Here is a 19,135-nt window from a genome sequence, read left to right on the forward strand (position 1 = left end):
ACCCTGTGGTTTAGGTCCAAAATCAATTTAGTCCATGGACTTCTAATTTCATCAAAAACATTCCTATACTTTCAATTTTGATCTAATAGGTCCAATTCGTTAATATTCTGCTATGGGTTCAACTTATAGTTTGATTATATGATGAAAAACTTTTTATTTGATAGATTTCTAATAGTGAGACCCACTCCTAAATTGACTATGCATGCCACCTCAACACCACATCATAAAACATAGGCCATATATGAGCCACGTCAACAAGTTAAATAACTCAATTATCGGAAGACTAACAGATTGGACCTATTAGATCAAAATTGAAACTGCAGGGCTGTTTTTGATAAAATTAGAAGTCTAGGGACTAAATTGATTTTAGACCCTAAACCACGGGGTAGTAACCAGTATTTAGCCCTTATCTTTTCGTTGTTTACTTTGTCTACACTTTATTTCCCGCGGTAATCAATCTTTACATGTTTATCTTATCGCTTTCTTTACCGGTATTTATCTTTCTTGCACTTTGTATTGTCGTTCTTTACATTCATGCAATTTATCTTTTCGCTGTTCATTTTGCTGCACTTTATTTCCTGCGATTTACATTCTTATTCTTTATCTTCCTGCACCTTCGTTTATGTTATTTATTTCGTGTTGTTTACTTTACGTCATTTACTTTATACAAAATCACAAAAAGAATTATCATTACTTCACTTTCACCTCAATCATCGAGTTACACAGCATTATGGCTAGGTAAGGCTGATCTGTGCTAAAATCCTTGCATTCAAGTCAGAGAGAACCCCGCGGCCGAGATCGATCCTTCCTCAGCCCACAATCGACTAATCAGAAGTCAGATCGGGACAAGATCTACAAACAGAACAAAACCTTGCTTGGCCTACCGGCCGCGAGTTGGCACGCCCACGCACACGTCACCACTCCAGAAGGACATGTGTAAGCCAAAGAAGTCTTCGGCCCAGTGACACACGGTCGAGACAATTTTTGAGCGAACAGCTGTTAAATAAAGTCAAAGATGATTTATCAAACATTACTTTTCTTATTCTTCACTTGTTAGCAACTTTCGTTACATAGTGATATACGTGCAAATTAAGAACTAGAATCAAGAAGTTAGTAGAAAGTAAAACTGTACAATCATATTGAATTAATAAGATCGGAGTAGTTACGTAGTACAATGGAAACCAAGACATAATCACATTAAAACACATATCGGAACCAAGAATTAAAATGTAAACCAAAAAAATGAGGGGATTCAATTCAAAACGATAATGAAAGTGATGCCATTGTGGTTCTAATTATTGAAAATCAACTGTCTCAAATAATCTGCAAATAACACAGGATGAAATAGAACTACTCAATGTTCAAATTACTTCCACACACACACACACACATGCATGACAAAGCTAAAAATTCGCATTCTCTGGGATAGAGATGGGCACATAACCATTTGTTATCACCTTCTCTTCGACCAACTGGGTGGCGTTAGATGCATTACCAAACTCATTAGGCTGGTTGGTGGGAATATTGTCGCCCTTAATAATGGGCTGGGGATTTCCTCCCTGTTCAGTTAACATGTCGGATGATGGCGGGTTGAGAGAAAATCTTCAAATCACTTGTTCGTTAGAAAGACCACGACAGTCTGCACGAGAGTGCAGCCTGTAACTGGAGGTCTTGTGTTTCGGGCAGTTAACGTAAACTTTTTGGTAAGGATTTCCGCTTGACTTCCCAATGGTGGCAATCGCGAAGAAACGCTGATGCTGGTCCCACTAGGAGTGCCAAAATGTTTGGCTCCATAACCAGCTTGGGTACAAACAGTCTCTTTTGAGTGCGCAGGCGTGCCAGCACCGTGAGGTGCAGTCTTTGGGGCGTCCCTTGACCTGACTTCTGAATCAAACCCTGTGGACGAGGAGAGCACCAACCTTGTCACCAGGTTCTTTTCTATGCCATTCGGAAAAGGACTTCTTGCCTTATGGATAAGGGCTTGTGGTGTGATCTCTTGCGTCACCGAGTCAATACTCAACGTTGTAGGTTGAGCAGAGCAATCACTGGGAAGTAGGAGAAAGCACGGGTTTTGCTAAAGCGTGACTTTAGCTTCGCTGGGTTGCTAGGGCGTTACCCTTGTTTCGCTGGTTTCAACTAGGTTGAAGGTAGGTTGCTCCGGAAAGACTTTGGATAATCGTTGGGATTGATTGATTGAAGAGTTGTTTGGTGTTGTGTCCTTGAACCCTGGTATTTATATCTAGGTTGAAGGTAGGTTGCTCCGGAAAGACTTTGGATAATCGTTGGGATTGATTGATTGAAGAGTTGTTTGGTGTTGTGTCCTTGAACCCTGGTATTTATATCTAGGGTTTCGATTGTTCCTTGCCATAGAAGGATTATTGACTGAAGATTCCTAATTGGTCTCTGCTACTTGATTCCCATAAGGGCTCGTTTTTCTTATGGATCCCGGAATGGGCGAAGTTATAACCCAAACTCAAGTAGACTTAATTTTGGGTCGCAGGTATCGGCTCGCTACGCTAAACTCCCTTAAGGGATCTTGCCAAAAATTCTTTTGGGCTCAAACAATCCTCTGTCACCATCTCCAAAGGATCATGTTGCTACTAGAATCAGCTCTAGTAGTGTCAAACCTCCAGAGGATAATGCAAGAAAGAGTTCTGACTAGTGATCCAATCTTTCTTAAATTTAGGTATCAAAATGTGACTCTCAGTGTTGCTTTTGAATTTAGGTGCTTACTAGCAGTAACTAGAAAATTCTAAGCTCATATTGAATTATTGCTTAAAGCATGGAACTTATGGAACTCGGAACTTATAGCATGTTTTGATAATCATTTGCTATAGCATGTCTTCATAAAGAGTTGCTGACTAAGATACAAAGATGAGAGCTTCCATGGGGCTTATGATATTGCAGCAATTTTCTGTTGTCTGTACATTTTGTTTTTGTTTATATTGCATTCGGAACATAGAATGAATATCTTGAACGCTGTTCTTTACAGTCTTTCAATTTTTTCCCTGGCATATGCTTATCATCAATGTTCGGCATTTGATATTATCTCCGTCAATGGTATAAGTTTAATTATCATTTTCAACATTTGTAGTTTGGGTAAAGCTATGATATGTTAACATTTCTCATACATCAACTATTTTTACCCCTTTAAGGACTCATGTTACCACTTTGAGGACTAATATTACTATTTTGAGGACTCATATGGTAAACTAAGAAAATTTACCACTTTAACGACTCATGTTACTACTTTGAAGACTAATATTACTATTTTGAGAACTCATGTGGTAACTAAGAAAATTTACCACTTTAAGGACTCATGTTACTACTTTAAAGACTAATATTACTATTTTGAGGACTCATTTTACCACTTTTAAGGCAATTGTATGCATGTTATACGTTAACACATTGTAGAACTTTCCTTGTAGTTTTGTACTATAAACGGTTAGTCTTCTACCAAATTGTCTAAACTTATATAATTATGTATAAGTTTAATAATAATTCTCGGTCTTTGATTGGAAATTAGGGGAGAGAGAGGGAGAGAGAGAGAGAGAGAGAGAGAGAGAGAGAGAGAGAGAGAGAGAGAGAGAGAGAGAGAGAGAGAGAGAGAGAGAGAGAGAGTATTGCAGAATTAATTCTACAAAATTTTATATGCTACATGTGATAGAAAGTTATTAGTCTTTTTAGGAGAGTAGATCTCATATGCATATACTTGTGCATGTATTAAATCAGGAATGTTGTTCAATATTTCCAGATTTAAGCCTTCAAATTACCTTGGAAACCAAGTCGTCAATAAAACCCCAAACATGCAGACACCATCTTGTATATAAACCCCAAACATGCAGACACCATCTCACAAGTTGATCACAAAGAAAAGTCTTAACCAGTAGCTAGACGACGACAATGGAGGGTATAATGCATTCTGATATGAAAGCCACAATCAAAATGTGGCGCCCTGCAAAAATTGAGTTTATTGGCAACTTAACGTTGTCTGCAAACGACATAACCAGTGGTACCTTGGTGCTCAGTTTACCTCAATCCTTATGCGATGTAGATATTAATTTTGTTCCGAACCAAGCTATTCCAATATGGTTCATGTCACCCCGACTTCTTGATAATTTTTTGACTCTTGTGAGGTATCAAGACCTCATGTATGGTTTAACAAGCGGCTGGTCAAGGGTGGTGCAAGTTGAAAATTTTCAGGTCGGCGATGTGGTGCAGACGTGCTTCGCAGAGGTTAACAACAATATACACTTAGCTATGTATCCCCAAGAGAGATCCGATTCTAACAATAGTAGCTAGACCAAATAATAGCTGTATGCTATTCAATCGGTTAAGATTATTATAATTTAAGTTTCCCTTCAAGAAATTAGCACAAGTAGTATTACTAGAAATTTCCCCATTCCACGCTAGTGCTGGATGGTTTTTGACATGTTTTAAGATAGTAAGACTAGGTTTTGTTTAGTTTGATGTTCTTTTAATTTTATTTTGCTATTAAATAAAATCGAGATGAGTTAGCGAACATTATTTTTCTTATCTATCAATTGGTGGCAGTTTTTACAACATGGTGGTTCTAGTTGGACCTCCAAATTTGATATGTGGACCTCCAACTTTTTTCAATTATTAATAGACTTTGTCAAGTATATGAAAATACAAATAAGGACAAAGAGAGCAAAATGAAAAAATAAAAATAAAAACAGAATACCTCCCCAAATATAACAATAATTTTTTTTCCCGAATTTCCTTGTATTGCCATATAGTTTTATAATTTACCTAAAATAATTAAGTAAAAATAATAATTTCTATACATGGTCCATCATTTAATACAAAAATAAATTCAAAATAATCTTATTTGAAATTTCCTTAAACTAAATTACTTGAATGTTATGATATAGCGATTACCCGATCTTCCAACCCAAAACCCTTGAAATCCTTCTTTTAGCAAATTCTGAGAGATTCCAGCAACATATCAAGATTAAGAACCAACCCTCTGATTAATTTTGGTGGAGGAAAGACTTACTCATAAGAGAGCAATATCATGTGATTTTTATTTATTATTCTTCTTGTGGTTGAAGATAGAGATAAAAAGTAGAATAACTTATTGTTGTATCTCATGTTCAAGGATGTTTTGGTAAAAATAAGGAGGTCTACTTCACTTTTCAAGTATTCTAAAAAGTAAACTAGAGGTATACTAAGTATGAGAGATCTAAATAGCAAATTTGGAGGTCCAATTAGAACCACCATTTACTACATAGTAGAGAATATATGAAAAACTTAAGAACTTGAAACAATAATATGTGTGGGTTTTTTTATTTTGTTTTATTTTTTTTATCAAAACACAACATATAATTCAACTAACCACATGGTGTGGTAAGGTTGGTCGAGCGGCCACATAGAACCTCATGGCTAGCCTTTTAGTCCCAACTCTCACCGTTTTGAGGGGTCTTTTCCAGTCTACTGTTTCCTTTGCTTTTTTACTGCTGTCAATCTCTTTTCCAGCTTCTATTCTATTGTTGAATCTACCATTCTTTGCTTTCCCTTATGGCTTAATGAGGTTTCATTATCGACCAAAAAGAAAAAAAAAGTTTGAGGGGCCTTTGGATTCGTGCGTCTATGGTGAGGGATTAGTCTGGCTTTACTAGAATATCCTCATGGACATCTGTCCAAATATTGACTTAATGGGTGTGTTACTAACTCGCTAGCATAACCAAAATAGCTTGCTACCTCATCCCTGATAAAAATAAATAAATAAAAAAAGACATATAACTCAACTGCAGCTAGAATTTAATCAAGTGACATAACTCTCATCTTTTTAATTGAGAGGTTATGAGTTCGATGAATCACAAAAAAAATAGTTGTAATCTATAATTGTTGATGTAATAATAATATAAAAAAAAAACATATAATTCAACTTATACTTCGTTTGTGAGTTCTTAAGCTATAGTACGTTATGAAGCTATCCTTAAAAGTGGCTCTCTCTGCTCCAAAAAATTCAAACTGCTCTTGGGTCTAGGGTTTGAATATTTCTGCCTGTCCGGCGGCGCTCGAGGTCGATGGGGATCTCCTCGCCACTGAAGGGCCGCTGCCGGGTGTTTGAAGGCTAGGTGCTCAGGGAGTTCTGAGAGAGGGGTGTTGGCTCAAGGTTTGGTTGTTGGTTTTGTCGGCGAGTACCTGACAAAGTCTTGGGCACGGTGGGCTTTTGTACACCGCGGGTCGCGCTTCATCGAGGATGGAGGGGTTGGACAATGGGACGGGGTGCTAGATCAGGCATCGTGGGAGGATGGTTCAACGTGGTGTGGCTAAGTGGCTTGGGCACATCGTAGACGTGGCGGCGCCGCTTGCAGCATTAACGTGGTGGTGCGGTTGCGGCGTGGATGTGAAGGAGTGGTTTGCGGCGCGGGTTGCGGTGTTAGGATGCAGCGGCGAGGTCCAGGGGATTTGCATCCGTGTGCAACCAGTGAGGCTAAGATGGAATTTGGGCTTGGGTCAAGCCATTCTTGGGTGGGTCTTGAGTTTGGCCTCTTTCTTGGGGTTGCCCTTTTGGGCTGGGTTGTTGCCGTAGTCTATTTATGTTTTTAGTTAGTCTAAATTCAATAATTTCCTTTTCTCTTAGGAAGCCAGGCGCTGTGTGCGCACTTTATACACCTCTAGCGCATATGGAGTAGTACCAAAGAAGGATTCCCGCTAGGTTTATGTTCATGAATGTCTTTTTTTTTTTTTTTTTTTGGTCGAAAGGTAGCATCAATTAACAAGGCTCAAATCCAAACAACAGTACAAGGGACACAGCCCAATACAGACGAAGTCTGCAAAGCATGATTCACATAGTCAACTGCTAGAACAAGCAAGACTAGAGAAATCAAAATACAAGAAAGAAACAGCTGAAAACATAAAGGCCCAAGCAGCCCAAAAAACCCAAATCCTAATCAAAGTTTCTTCTTCATCTCCAACTTACAGCCGCCATAGCAGATTCGACATCGGAGCTCCGACTGAAATCATGAGCAAGGGTTGGTAACCAAGGGTGGTCTGCAGAGGTGAGGATACGGACAGAGCCGCCATACCTTCTCTAGTTAACCGATTACGAGAAGATCTCGCATAAAAAGGATAACAACAACCAAACCAAAATAGATCTTAGCAAAGAAACCTGAGATCTGAAGAGGTGGTTGCAGAGGAGTACGGACTCTTCCATGGCAGGGCAAGGTAGACAAGAAGAAGGAGATTTGTTCACGGTTTGGACATCTTGAGGAGCAAAGGCAGAACAAAAACTGAGAATGACCATGAGAACAAATCTGAGAGTATATCTTAGAGATTCAGATCTAAGATCTAAAAACATATTTGAACAGTGAGAACAAAAATCAGATGCAAAAGAAGAGGAAAACAAGGAAATCAAAACACCACTTGGGTGAGAATCACCACATGGGTGAGGAAAATCAAAGAAGAAAAAGTTGCTGCAGAGAAGAGAGAGCCTGGGTAAGAGAGAAGCAGGAGCTTCTCTCACTAAAGGGAAACAATACACGACTCTCATTAGCCCTCGTTCATGAATGTCTAATGAGTGAGTCTATTTTTATGTATCACTGTGGGCACACTACCATTATCTTCTTGTCTGTGTATAAATGACAGCAGAATGGTATGTAACAGTCTATTCTGACTTTAGATGAATTTATCTATTGACATCCGGTTCTGGGTTTGATTAAAAAACAAAAAAACTATAGTACGTTATGAATGTGCATGTGACTGTGCATGCTGGTTTTAGAGACAAATGCTGGGAGCTTGAGGTGAATAATACTAACGAAGCAATAGTCGATGACTCCCCATCAATGTGTTCCCTCCTTCAATTTTTATTTATTTATGGAATAGTACTACTCCATGCCATGACTGAAACTCTGAGAGAACCAATAATGAAGTCACGTTGCTCAGTCAAATTCTCATCTGGCAAAGACACCTATGGAGGAGACAACGATGGGGTTGATGATGACTACCGACCCAGACAAAAAAATTTAGTAAATTTCTTTCAAGTGGTCACTAATTTTGTTTGATTGTAAGATGAGCCACCATCCAAACAAATATATATATGTTACATATTACCAAAAAAAAAAAATTCAAATATATGTTACAGAAGAAAGACTAAATGTTATGAGAGTGGGCATGTGGCTATGCCAGTGCACCCATCCCCATCTCCCTCGCACAGTCATAGATAAGCTTGTGCCCTTTTGAGATGACAAAGACCCCATCCTTCCCTTGTTTTGGAAACCCCTTTGGTTTTTTCTCCTCTGCCCTTTTGGAGATCTCTACTGAGGAATGGACCAAAGAGATTAATGGAATGAAATCAAAGATTTTGATAGCTGGCCTAACTTTCTCCTCAGCTTGCTTATGGCTAAGAGACAACCCATTACTTGCATAACGATTACGATATATACGGAGGTTACGCGACACAGAGTTTATATATAACCAAGGCATACAATAATTAGAAGAGATTAGGGGCACGAAATCGCCAAGGGGGCAACGCATGTTGATGCCTTGATGGGATACGTACGCCTTATCTATCGAGAAACCCCACCAAGTTTGAGCTTTTTCTTTCTTTGGTTTATGCCCACTGCATTGTAGAGAAAAATCTGCATGAAAAGATAAAAGGCACTGCCATAGGACCCAAAAACTGGTACCAAGCCTCATGCATCTGTCTGCAACTGATTAGAAATCTAAATAGGGTTTTGTATAATTTTTGTGAGGCAAAAAAACAAAGAGGAAGAGTTGAAAATCAATCTGTTTGACAATGATTGATGGTCCATACACATAATTGGGAACCACCTTATAACTGTAGCTGAATAAGAGAAGACCAGTGATGTATATTATGAATGTGATCCAGCAGAAGATGAGGACCATTCTAGCCTATTATAAATTTATAAGGACTATTTTGTGTAGCTCTCTAAAAAGGTCTGTTTGTGCCTTTAAAGCTTGGACTGGAGGCACATTAGGAACAACAACAAAGTGGAGGCACATGACATAGAGCTCCTGATACAGTTGATAGGCTAATAGAACTCTTAGCTGTGTTGCTGTAGTTGTTAGTTGATTGTTAGTAGTTAGTTGTTAGTTGCTTGTTAAAGCCTGAAAAAGGGGCGTCTGAATCTGCTAGCTGTTGCTTATAATTTGATTTTGTTTTCCACTTCAATTCCAAACACAATTTGAACTCAAAATTAAATTCTATAATGAGAATAATAAGATTCGAATTCGGTTTCGCTTAACATTGGTTTTTTTTTTTTTTTAAATGATAATAAGAAAAAACTACTAAGCTACAGAAAGCAGTTCATTATTAATGAAGTTCTTCTTGATCAAAAAAAAAAAAAAAGCTACAGAAAGCAAGTAAGTACATATTTTATTTTTGGTTGAAAAATCAACTACCCTATTACATTTGAGTCTATTAGATTAATTTTGCCTTCTTAATATGCTCACCTTGCAACCACATTAGCAGGTTTTGACTTTTACTGTTCATCAAAACGAGATAGCCGATATACTCATTTCTGACGCAACCGCCAACATCGGTGAAGTTTACCTAAATTATATATAAGGTTTGCAAAATCAGAAAAAGATCAATCTACTGGTTCAATTCCCTGAATTCTCCGAAAACTTTAAAACCGATTAGATAACCAATCTACAGTTTCAATTTCTTTTTTAACCTCCATTCCATGAAATTCTCTCACTCAGTAATGAAACTCGATGTTTTCATGAGAAGAATTCATGCGCTATCTATGCTTCACAATAATTCTGTCTTTTCCATACTCTATTTTTATAATGTAAGATCCAAAATTTTAGGTTGCTGGCCCAGAATAGGGGTGCTATGATCATCATGAGCAGCCATGGAATGTTTAACCCCTCACTTGGAGACAACACACATGAATCAATCATCGCTTTAACGCTGAAAACATTGCCCCTTTTTCAGGCTTTTAACACTTTTTTCCTCTCATTTCTGCACATGCTTTGCTTTGAGTAGAGCACACCACATTCACTTTTTCATAAACAGAGAGATTATGATAACAAGAAAGAGAGAGAGAGAGAGAGAGAGAGAGAGACCCCCTTTTTTTCTTTTTTTTTACAGATTGTGACCGTTAGATTTGCCTGGTTTTTTTAAGCACGTAGACAAACATTTCCCCAAATTTTCTAATCTAAAAAGAAATAAAAAAGCTAAACAACATCATATTTTTAATTTCAAAGAAAAAGAAAAAAAAAAAAAAAAGAAGGCGCGAAAATTGAAACTTCCATCCCCTTCTTCCCTCCGTTTCAGAAGACCAACTTCCTACAAAGCGCCGAAACTCTACCGGAATTGGGGGGAAAAGAGGCGAGATCTCGGATCGTTTCGCCGATCAAGTCTTTGAAAATGAGGCGTTCAATGTCCAAAACGGCGTCGGACATTTCGACAGAGCAGTCACCCCAGCCGTTTATTGCGTCACCCGCAAGGTCCTTCTTCAATACTCCACATATGACCTCGAACAAGTCTTCGGATTCATCCCTCTCCCGGATTCTCTGAAACTCGGACCAGATTTCGGACACCGAAGTCTGCCTCGAGACGGCCTTCCACGGCGGCAATTGCCGGTTTCGGTCGAGAATCTCGTTGATAATGTCGAAGATTAACTTCCTTTCGAGCGTCGAAACTCTGGACGTGTCTTTTCCCTTGAGCTGTTGCTGCTTCTCCAGCAATAAGAAAATGTCCGAGTCGTCCGGTAAGTAATTCGAAGCTCGGAGAATCTCGGAAACATAGACGAAATCACAGTCGTCGGATTCCGACTCGTTTCCACAGATTGCTTGACCCCAGATATCTTCCATCTGATCACCTGTTTCATCAAACCGAAAATCAGAATCAACAATCAACAACTGGCCGAAAATGTAGACAGGGCCGGTATATGGAAAACCAAATTTAGTGGGGAAAATGCAGCAGCAGTAGTTGCAAGTGGGTCATTGTCATGGATTACGGTTAGGGGTTCATCAATTCGATCTTGACTAGCAAAACGTTGTCGTTTTCCAGGACTCTACCCTAACAAGAAAGTGTATCGTACTCCCATGACTCTACTGTACCCACGGAGTCCATTTATTTCATATCCAAACCAACCACGTGTTAATTGTAGCATTTTGTAAAGCATAAAAATCTGAGCTGGGGGGGGGAGGTCCAAATCGGGGCTGGCTGACGTGGAGCGGATTAATTGGGTGTTAAAGAGTTTACTAGATATATTCACTGCTGCAGAGAGTGCAGAGGATCGCTTCCCCACAGCCCAGGCCAGGCAGTGGTATAGTACCAGTAAACCTATGAAATATGAATGCTAAAAGGGTAGGGAGTAAAAGGGTAGGGAGGGGTGCAGAGACGTCACCATGAGGTTTAAAAACGCAAACTGTAAGCAGTCAAAATCTCTCTGAAACTGGAAGGAAGACCAGTCCAGGGTCCAAAACCCAGAGCTGTTTAAAGAAACAAAAATGGTAGTGTCTGTGTGTGGCAGGGTGGAAGTGGCCCAATTACCTTTGAAATCAATGCTGCGCTTCATCACTGGCGAGGGTGAAGATTCCTCTTTGTAAAACGACGAGTCCAGCACCGAAACCGGACTCGGTTGCAACTCGGCTATACTGTTGAGTAGCTTGTCACACCTCTCCAATAGACTCCTCCCTTCTTTGTACTCCTCCACCTTCCATCTCTGCCATTATCATTTCATTCGATTAATAAACGCGTCGTCGAAGAACTAATAGGGCCTTACTTGATTACATGAAGAAGAAAAAATTTACTACAAGGAAAGTTAATTAAGGAATTTAACCAATTAAGTTTACCTCAGTGTCGGTTTGTGAAGAACTGCTCTCTGACATGGTGGAGGAATCATCCTCTGCTCTGTGAATAGTTATTTTTTCCTCCTTACGCGTCATCTCAGCCGTTGGTTTCTTGACCCTCGGTGACCGGTTGGTCGTAGGTTGATCTGAGACCGACCGTCTTGAACTAACCTTGGGAGAGTGAACCGGAGAGACTCTCCTGTGCTCCACTGAATCCACACTTGCTTTCCTATGCGTCTCGATCACTAATGGGCCTCCTCTCCGACTCGGACTTCTCACACCACTCTCGCTCCTGGTCGGCGCGCTCGGACTTCTACCTCTGCTCTGGCTCCGCACATTCTCCGCCCGCTCACGCCTTGGGCTCATTGCCTGATACGTCTCGCCGGCGGGGTTCGCGTTCCGGCGAACTCCGGCTCTTGACCGGAAGCTTGAAGGCGGCGATTCGTTGCCGAATCTGGCGGCTCGGTTAGTGGAAGTCGGCGATCTGGACGGCCTCATCACCACAATCGGCGATTCCGAGAACCGGTCGTAGACGAAATTTCGGGAGTTGATTTGAGGCGAAGATTTCCGGGAGTGAAGAAGACCTTTGAGCTGTAAAGCTTCAAGGATTTGCTTCAATGTCTCCAAATCTTTAGACGGTTCATCAATGCCTCTCATCCTCAGCCTCTTCTCAATCTCACCGTACACCGAAATCGACTGTTTCGGCTCCGGAAAAAAATCCGCCGAATCAAAGAAGCTCTTCCTCTGCACCATTCCCCTGTTTTGAGCTTTCACATTGTAAGATTTCGGATCTACCTGTCTAGTATTGCAGCTCCGATCCTCTCTGCCTACATTGCCGCAGTTATTGCTCTTCAAATTCGGCTGCTGCGGTTGCCTTGCCTGAAAATTATTGCTGTCCACGGACCGTGGCTGGTACAGATCTCTGTTCACTCTGGACTCTGACGCAGATCTCCGGAGCTTGATCGGTTCGGGATCCGATTGCGGCAACGGTTCGAGTCCCATTAGCCTGGCAATGACGCTAGGCGAGCGGTGATTCTTGTCTCCGTCAATTGCTCCGTCGCCGGAGTTCACGCTTCGGTTGGCAGACAATATCGCAGCGTTGGTACGGATCTCCTTCGGGTACAGGCTTCCCTTTGCGTCCACGGTGGCTCTGCTATCGAGTGAGAGCCTCGGCATGTCTCTGGAAAACTTCCACGACGACCTCGTGCCTTCTTTGAATTCGAAAACCGGAAGAGGAAGAGGCGACTTCGGATAAGGTGATTCCGACGACGGCGTCCGTGGTTCCGGCAGAGGAGATCGGAGCTCAGACGCCGGTGGAGATTGCTCCGACCTGTCGGGTGAAGGCATGGATTTCCTTTGCGGTTGTTTCTCCAGTTCTTTCGATATCTCCGGCGATACGTTCGACGACGGCTCTGGTGACGACACCACGACCGCCTAATCAGCATCCAAACAAACAAATATCAATACCAAACATTGGAATTTGTTGCTACATTGAGCCAAACAGTAATAAATAATCAAAGAGACAATAATATAATGAAACTCAAAACTCACCGAAGAAGGTAGGCGTTTGGTGGAGCAGAGGCGTTTTCCGGTGAGAATCTGGTGGCGATCGAAGATCTGAAGAAAGCCGGCCATGCACCCCATCTGCTTCTCTATGTGCTTTTCAAGGTTCTGCTCTTGCACTATCCCAGTCGTCATTTTCGCAGCCAGATTAAATATCGATGTACTGATCTCTCCCTTTCACACTCCTCTCTCTAACACAGAGTCTAGTCTTAATTTCCTCTCTCACTAAAACTTACATTTCTCCATAACTCTCCTCTCCCTTTCTCTCTCTCACTGACCACGCCTTTATCTGTGTCTCCCGCTTTTCTGGTTCTTTTTAAAGGGGTTGGCGGAGTTAATGGAGCGCCAGCAGGGAGTGATATAATAAAGGGCTCCGAACTGGCGAAATCCCAACAATTGCCCTTGTGTTTTTACGAAATACCCAATGTGTCCCTTGCGGACTAAGGATTTGACGGTTTTGCCCTTTCAGTCAAGGGCGGGGGTTCGAAATAAAAATCGGGATAATCAGATTTGAGAAGTGAGGACTTGTCTGCCCGAAGAGTGCACGGACCTGGAGCTGGACCCGCACTTGGGCCTCTCCGTGGGCAATGCATGCACCCACACCTCCACTTACTCGATCCCCGAGAACTTTGACTGGGTTTGACCCATCCACGGAGGGCGATCATGGCCGTCCATTGCACTCCACTACCGTTAGTGGGGGATATAAAGAATATTGACGCGAGCCACGAGATTAAAATCTCAGGTCACGCGGCCACTGTAGCACTTTCACAGCGGCGAAACCCTTAGGACGGGGGGAAGGTCGTGCCAAAAGGGGCCTTGGGGACTTTGGGGGAGGGTCCCGCCGAGAAGGCCACGTGGAGGAGAGGTGGAGAAGAGTCCACGTAAGGACACAGGGATTCCGGAGGAGTACGACTGCGGTTTTGGGAGGGAATCAAGGACCTGAGGCCAGCTGCTTGGAGGAAGAGGACGACGTTTCGACACTGTTTGCCACGTTTAGGTGAGCAGAAACGACATGGTTCACCGCTGACCGCTTGAGATGTTGAATCAGGGATTCGAAAGTATGAACATTCTTTGTTCCTGCTCATATATGGTGGTTGAGGATGAGCAGTGATATCAAATCAAATCATGCATGGGAGGATCTTTGACACATGGGTTTCGTTTTCATGTGAAAAGTTACTTGAAAAACCCAGACTGATAACCACGTTGGTGTTCTATTTTGTATACGCTGTCATCCAAGAGATCATTCTGAATGGAATGGATCATAATTTCTTTCCCAGTTTTCTACGTGACAATAATGATCGAGAAGGGTCGAAGTTGATTGATGCAAATCATACACGGTTTATAGCATAGGGTACTCTTTGGGGTTTCTTAACTACCTAGCTACTTCTCCATAAGTCGGATATGAGTTTCTAGCTTTAAATAAACAAAGAAGCATCCGTTAGGGTTTTCCTAAGGAGAAATACGAAAATGAGAGACATTCCTATAGCACTTTCGACCCCTTTAGGGTTTTCATTAGGCTAAAATATATTTTCACACCATTTTATTTGATTTAATGCAAATTTAACACATTCAGATTTGCTAACGGTTTTTACTCGTTCTATATTGATATGGAAATATAAGGCTCTTTATACATTCATAGTATGCACATAGCAAATAATCAACTAAAAATTTTACTTTTTCATTTTTTATATCCATCAAATTACGTACGTGTTCCATTAAATTTTTAGATAAAAGTCTGTACCAAAAAAAAAAATATTAGGTAAAAGTGATAGTGAAAACTATTGCTTAGCGATTCTATCATATACAATTACTCATTTTTATATTGTTGATTCAACATTAACAAAACAGAAATTTGTGTATGTCCCCGGTGAATAATAAACCCTAATTAATAAACGTCGTGAGTGCAAATTCACATCCGCCTCTTCAAACTTTTTATGTTTCCAATTCATGATGCAAAAGTAGAAGCGACCACAATCATTTGAAAATGTGCTCACTCTATGATCAACAGATTCAAATTTGCTCATCAAGAATACTTTGGTGGTGATACCACCACTCAATACAAAACTGCCACGTGTTATAAAACATAATTATAGTTTATCATGATGTTTTTTTTTTTAATAATTTTAAGTATTCAATTAATTCTATATGACGTGGCAAATTTTAATAGAGTGGTGATATCACCACAAAATGAAAGTAGTGAGCAAATTTGAATCCACGATCAACACCTTGCATTTTACGCAATACTCATCCCATATTTGTTAACAGAAATAATAATGCCATGGTATATTGGTATGAGTGCCCAATCCCAACTTGAATATAGTTCATTTCGGGGTCTCTGCTTTCCCTTAATATCTCTATCCCATTTTAAATTATACTTTTGGTTTTCCGAGCAACGGTAAACTTACTTATCTCTGCCATGAGGCTCAATATCCAATTCTTAAATAATTATCCAGGCGTATTTTTGCTTCTGGTTACAGCAAATGTGTTCCTAAATACTCGCACACATAATACTAACACGTACTATATACATATCGTTTACTGAGTTTTTATTGTATCTTGGTCTTTGATATAATGCATAAAATCCGTTGAATCCAAAGAGATTTCTTAAAATACAAGGCAAATGTGACTAATACCGTTATCTTTTGCAGATATCGATTGTTTATTCTGTAAATTATATATAATATGTGATAAACCTCGTTGTTAGTAAAAAATGCAACTTGCTGTACTTGTTCTGAAATCTGCAACTTATATGAGAATAGTACTAACAACTAAGTACTAAACGACCTTGACCATCTGATCAAACCTACTATCTTCAATAGTTTGTATTAATGCCAACTTGAGTTGCTTGGATTAAAGTAATAGTGAGTTGTATCAATGGCCGATCCAAGGCAAGGCAATGAAGGCGATGACCGTCGACCCTCCAAAAATTGTTGTTGAGACATGAAAAATGAATGATTTTTTAAAACATTTTTAGCTAGGTAAGTTTCTTCAGCGTATAATCTCAAACAGGCAGGCTAATCGTGAAGACTTTTATCATCATATTGGTGATAGTAGAATGTGTTTGACGTAATGTCTCACTGAGGCTGAAGGCAAGCAACCTCACAAGCAAAATAGGTACGCGTGCAAACCTCTACTATATGTCATCTCTCCCTCAGTTACATTATATTGAGTTTGGCATAACGTATCACCAAGGCTAAAGACAATAGCAACCCCGTAAGCGAACAGGCAAATTGTGCAAATTTCTTCAACGATCTCACTCTCAAGAAGAAAAGATTCTCAAATCCGGCACTAACTTGTTTTATGTATGAAATACGGCTCTTATGCTTCTCAATAATGAACTTGAGATGTTCCTTACATATAAGGTATTATAGGATTCATGCATGTAGTCAATAGTGTAAATTAAGTTAGTTAATCTTCTCAATGATCCGATACATCATACATGTATCATAACACCTTGATTTTTGTTTTGCATTTTACGCAAGACAGCTTATATATGATCGAGGTGCAATAATTTGTTTGTGTTAATGGATTTATGAGAGAGTTTATCTCGATTGAAGAGCTTAAAGTCAATTAGTCAACCAAGCTGTACCGGTTCAGTCTTGGATAAAAAATGGAAGCAGCTGCCCCATTAATTGATACTGGTGTGACAAGGATGTTAAAACTTACAACAAAGCTTAGTTGCTCACTGCAAAAGCCAGTTGATGAGCTGGTTTAAAGAAATCCTGACATCTTATAACTCACAATTATATTACCCTTCACATGCACCCTAAATGCCATCTACTCTTCAACCACAACAAGAACGGACATGACCCTCGAGTTTATTTTTTCATGCAAATGGTATTCAAACCTCAAATGTCGGTATATCGATCAATACCTTCTTTGTTCTCTGTCAGACTCTCTGATTAATATTTTATACATGCAATATAATACATAAATTATATATTAATCTGATTAAATATAAGGTTAATTCTATTCGGAAGGCAATCATCCATTCATCATTTCATCCCTATTAGAGCGTTTTAGTAGACATGAAATTGTCCAGTAACATTTACAGGAAGCACATAAGATGTTCAATGAATTGTGGACCCAAAGGTCCCAAACACATGCCGTTAATTTTGCAAACAGTATATCAAGTAAAGGCCACTAATAATTCTTATACATAAAGTTTCAAACCGAACATTTTGGTACACGAAATCTAAAACTCGACCCACTATCAGTACACGACATCAATGACACCGTTAACTCTAATGTCATTATTCATTTGTCAAAAGGTAGTTTAGTACTCTCACATTCTAACTCATTTTTTATATTTTAAAAAAAAAAACATTTCTCCTCTCTCTCTTCCCTCCCCCCCCTACCCACACTCAGATTCCTCAACCCCGGCGACCACCACATCTCCTCCACCTTCCATATCCATAACCACCAAACTCATCCCCACTTCTAATCCCACCAAAACTATAATTCTAATCCCAGCCCCATCCCCATCACTGATCACCTCCATCATCCCTACGCCCATCTCCAAACCCAAATCCGGATCCACTGGATCTGCCTTTGTAAGCCCAATAGTTCTCGCTCCTTGCCTCGCCTTCAACCTTGCCTTCTCTGTGACCGGAAATTATTTCACTCCGACTTCCAGGGCGGGGTTGGGTTGTACATCGGGTTTTACATCACGTTTGACCAGCATATTCTCTCCTCTTATTCTTTGAGCAAAGCTTCGGTGCTCTCTTCCCGCACTCTCATCACAACCTCTTAGGATTTTCTAGCAAATTGAGATGTAGAGAGAGAGAGAGAGAGAGAGAGAGAGAGAGAGAGAGAGAGAGAGAGAGAGAGAGAGAGAGAATCGCAGAGATGAAGGTGAGGAGAGAGAAATTGGGTCTGAGAAGATGGGTATGCGTGTGATGGATTGGTTTTGATCATGAAGAAGAAAGATTCAATTGGAATTGGAATTGGGGTTTTGGATGATGAGCTGCGAGATGGATTACGATCTAGTCAAGGTGGCAGTCGCGGTCTTGGGCGGCTTGGTGGCGGAGCAAGTCGAGTTCTGGTCGGGGAGGACTGGAAGAGGCGGTGAGAACCCGGAGTTGTTGTTGTTGAACACCGGGATTAGGATCATGGTAATGATTGTTGATTCAGCAGAGGTGAAAAGCTGTGGATTGATTAGGTTGGAATTGCAGAGGTGTTCGAGATTGGGAGGGAAGAAGAGAGATGGGTGCCCATAGTGAGAGTGAGAGAGAGAGAGCGCTGGGTGCCCAGAGAAAGAAAGCCGGGTGCTCAAAGTAAAAAACTGAAAAGACCATATTATCCTTCAAATTAATGGCGTCATTGACGTCGTGTACTGAAAGTGGGTAGAGTTTCAGATTTCGTGTACCGAAATGCTCGGTTTGAAACTTTATGTATAAGAATTATTAATGATCTTTAATTGGTGTACTGTTTGCAAAATTTTCCCTTAATTTTATGCAGAAAGCAATCATCCTTGTTAGACATTTTTTATGGATAATATTTTTTTAAATAAAGTGTCGAGGAATTACTTTAAAGAGTCTAAAGCATATAAGGGAAATTTTGTATGATGACATTTTGTATAGATACAAAATTGTTTAGCAACATCCTCAAGCCGAACATAAGATGTTCGATCAATTGCTTCATCAATTAGTCCAATAAGGAAGTCAATCATCACTACCCGGCATAAACATGAAAATTTTCACATAATATTCAATGAATTACTTCAAAGACATTAAAAGCATAAACCACTGTAGCAAAAAGAATCTAATGAAAACTA

General features: G+C 40.2%; 1 protein-coding gene across 1 annotated transcript; it reads right to left on the bottom strand.

Moving 5' to 3' along the window:
* Nucleotides 1–10,037: 10,037 nt before the first annotated feature.
* LOC112174819 (protein LONGIFOLIA 1) lies at nt 10,038–13,691 on the bottom strand. Its single transcript, XM_024312630.2, has 4 exons — nt 13,348–13,691; nt 11,800–13,230; nt 11,498–11,669; nt 10,038–10,820 (listed from the first exon to the last, which is right to left on the bottom strand). The coding sequence occupies exons 1-4, from the start codon at nt 13,492–13,494 to the stop codon at nt 10,270–10,272; spliced, it is 2,301 nt and encodes a 766-aa protein (XP_024168398.1). The 5' UTR covers nt 13,495–13,691; the 3' UTR covers nt 10,038–10,269.
* Between the last annotated feature and the right edge of the window lie 5,444 nt (nt 13,692–19,135).

This window comes from Rosa chinensis, chromosome 6 (assembly GCF_002994745.2).
Source record: "Rosa chinensis cultivar Old Blush chromosome 6, RchiOBHm-V2, whole genome shotgun sequence".
Taxonomy (NCBI): Eukaryota; Viridiplantae; Streptophyta; class Magnoliopsida; order Rosales; family Rosaceae; genus Rosa; species Rosa chinensis.

Bases quoted from the DNA above. Each gene is read 5' to 3' on its own strand.
- LOC112174819 (XM_024312630.2), bottom strand. From the start codon at position 13,494: ATGACGACTGGGATAGTGCAAGAGCAGAACCTTGAAAAGCACATAGAG. The intron at 11,670-11,799 runs GTAAACTTAATT...TGATAATGGCAG, and splicing joins CTTCACAAACCGACACTGAG to AGATGGAAGGTGGAGGAGTA. The intron at 10,821-11,497 runs GTAATTGGGCCA...TTGATGAAACAG, and splicing joins GCGCAGCATTGATTTCAAAG to GTGATCAGATGGAAGATATC.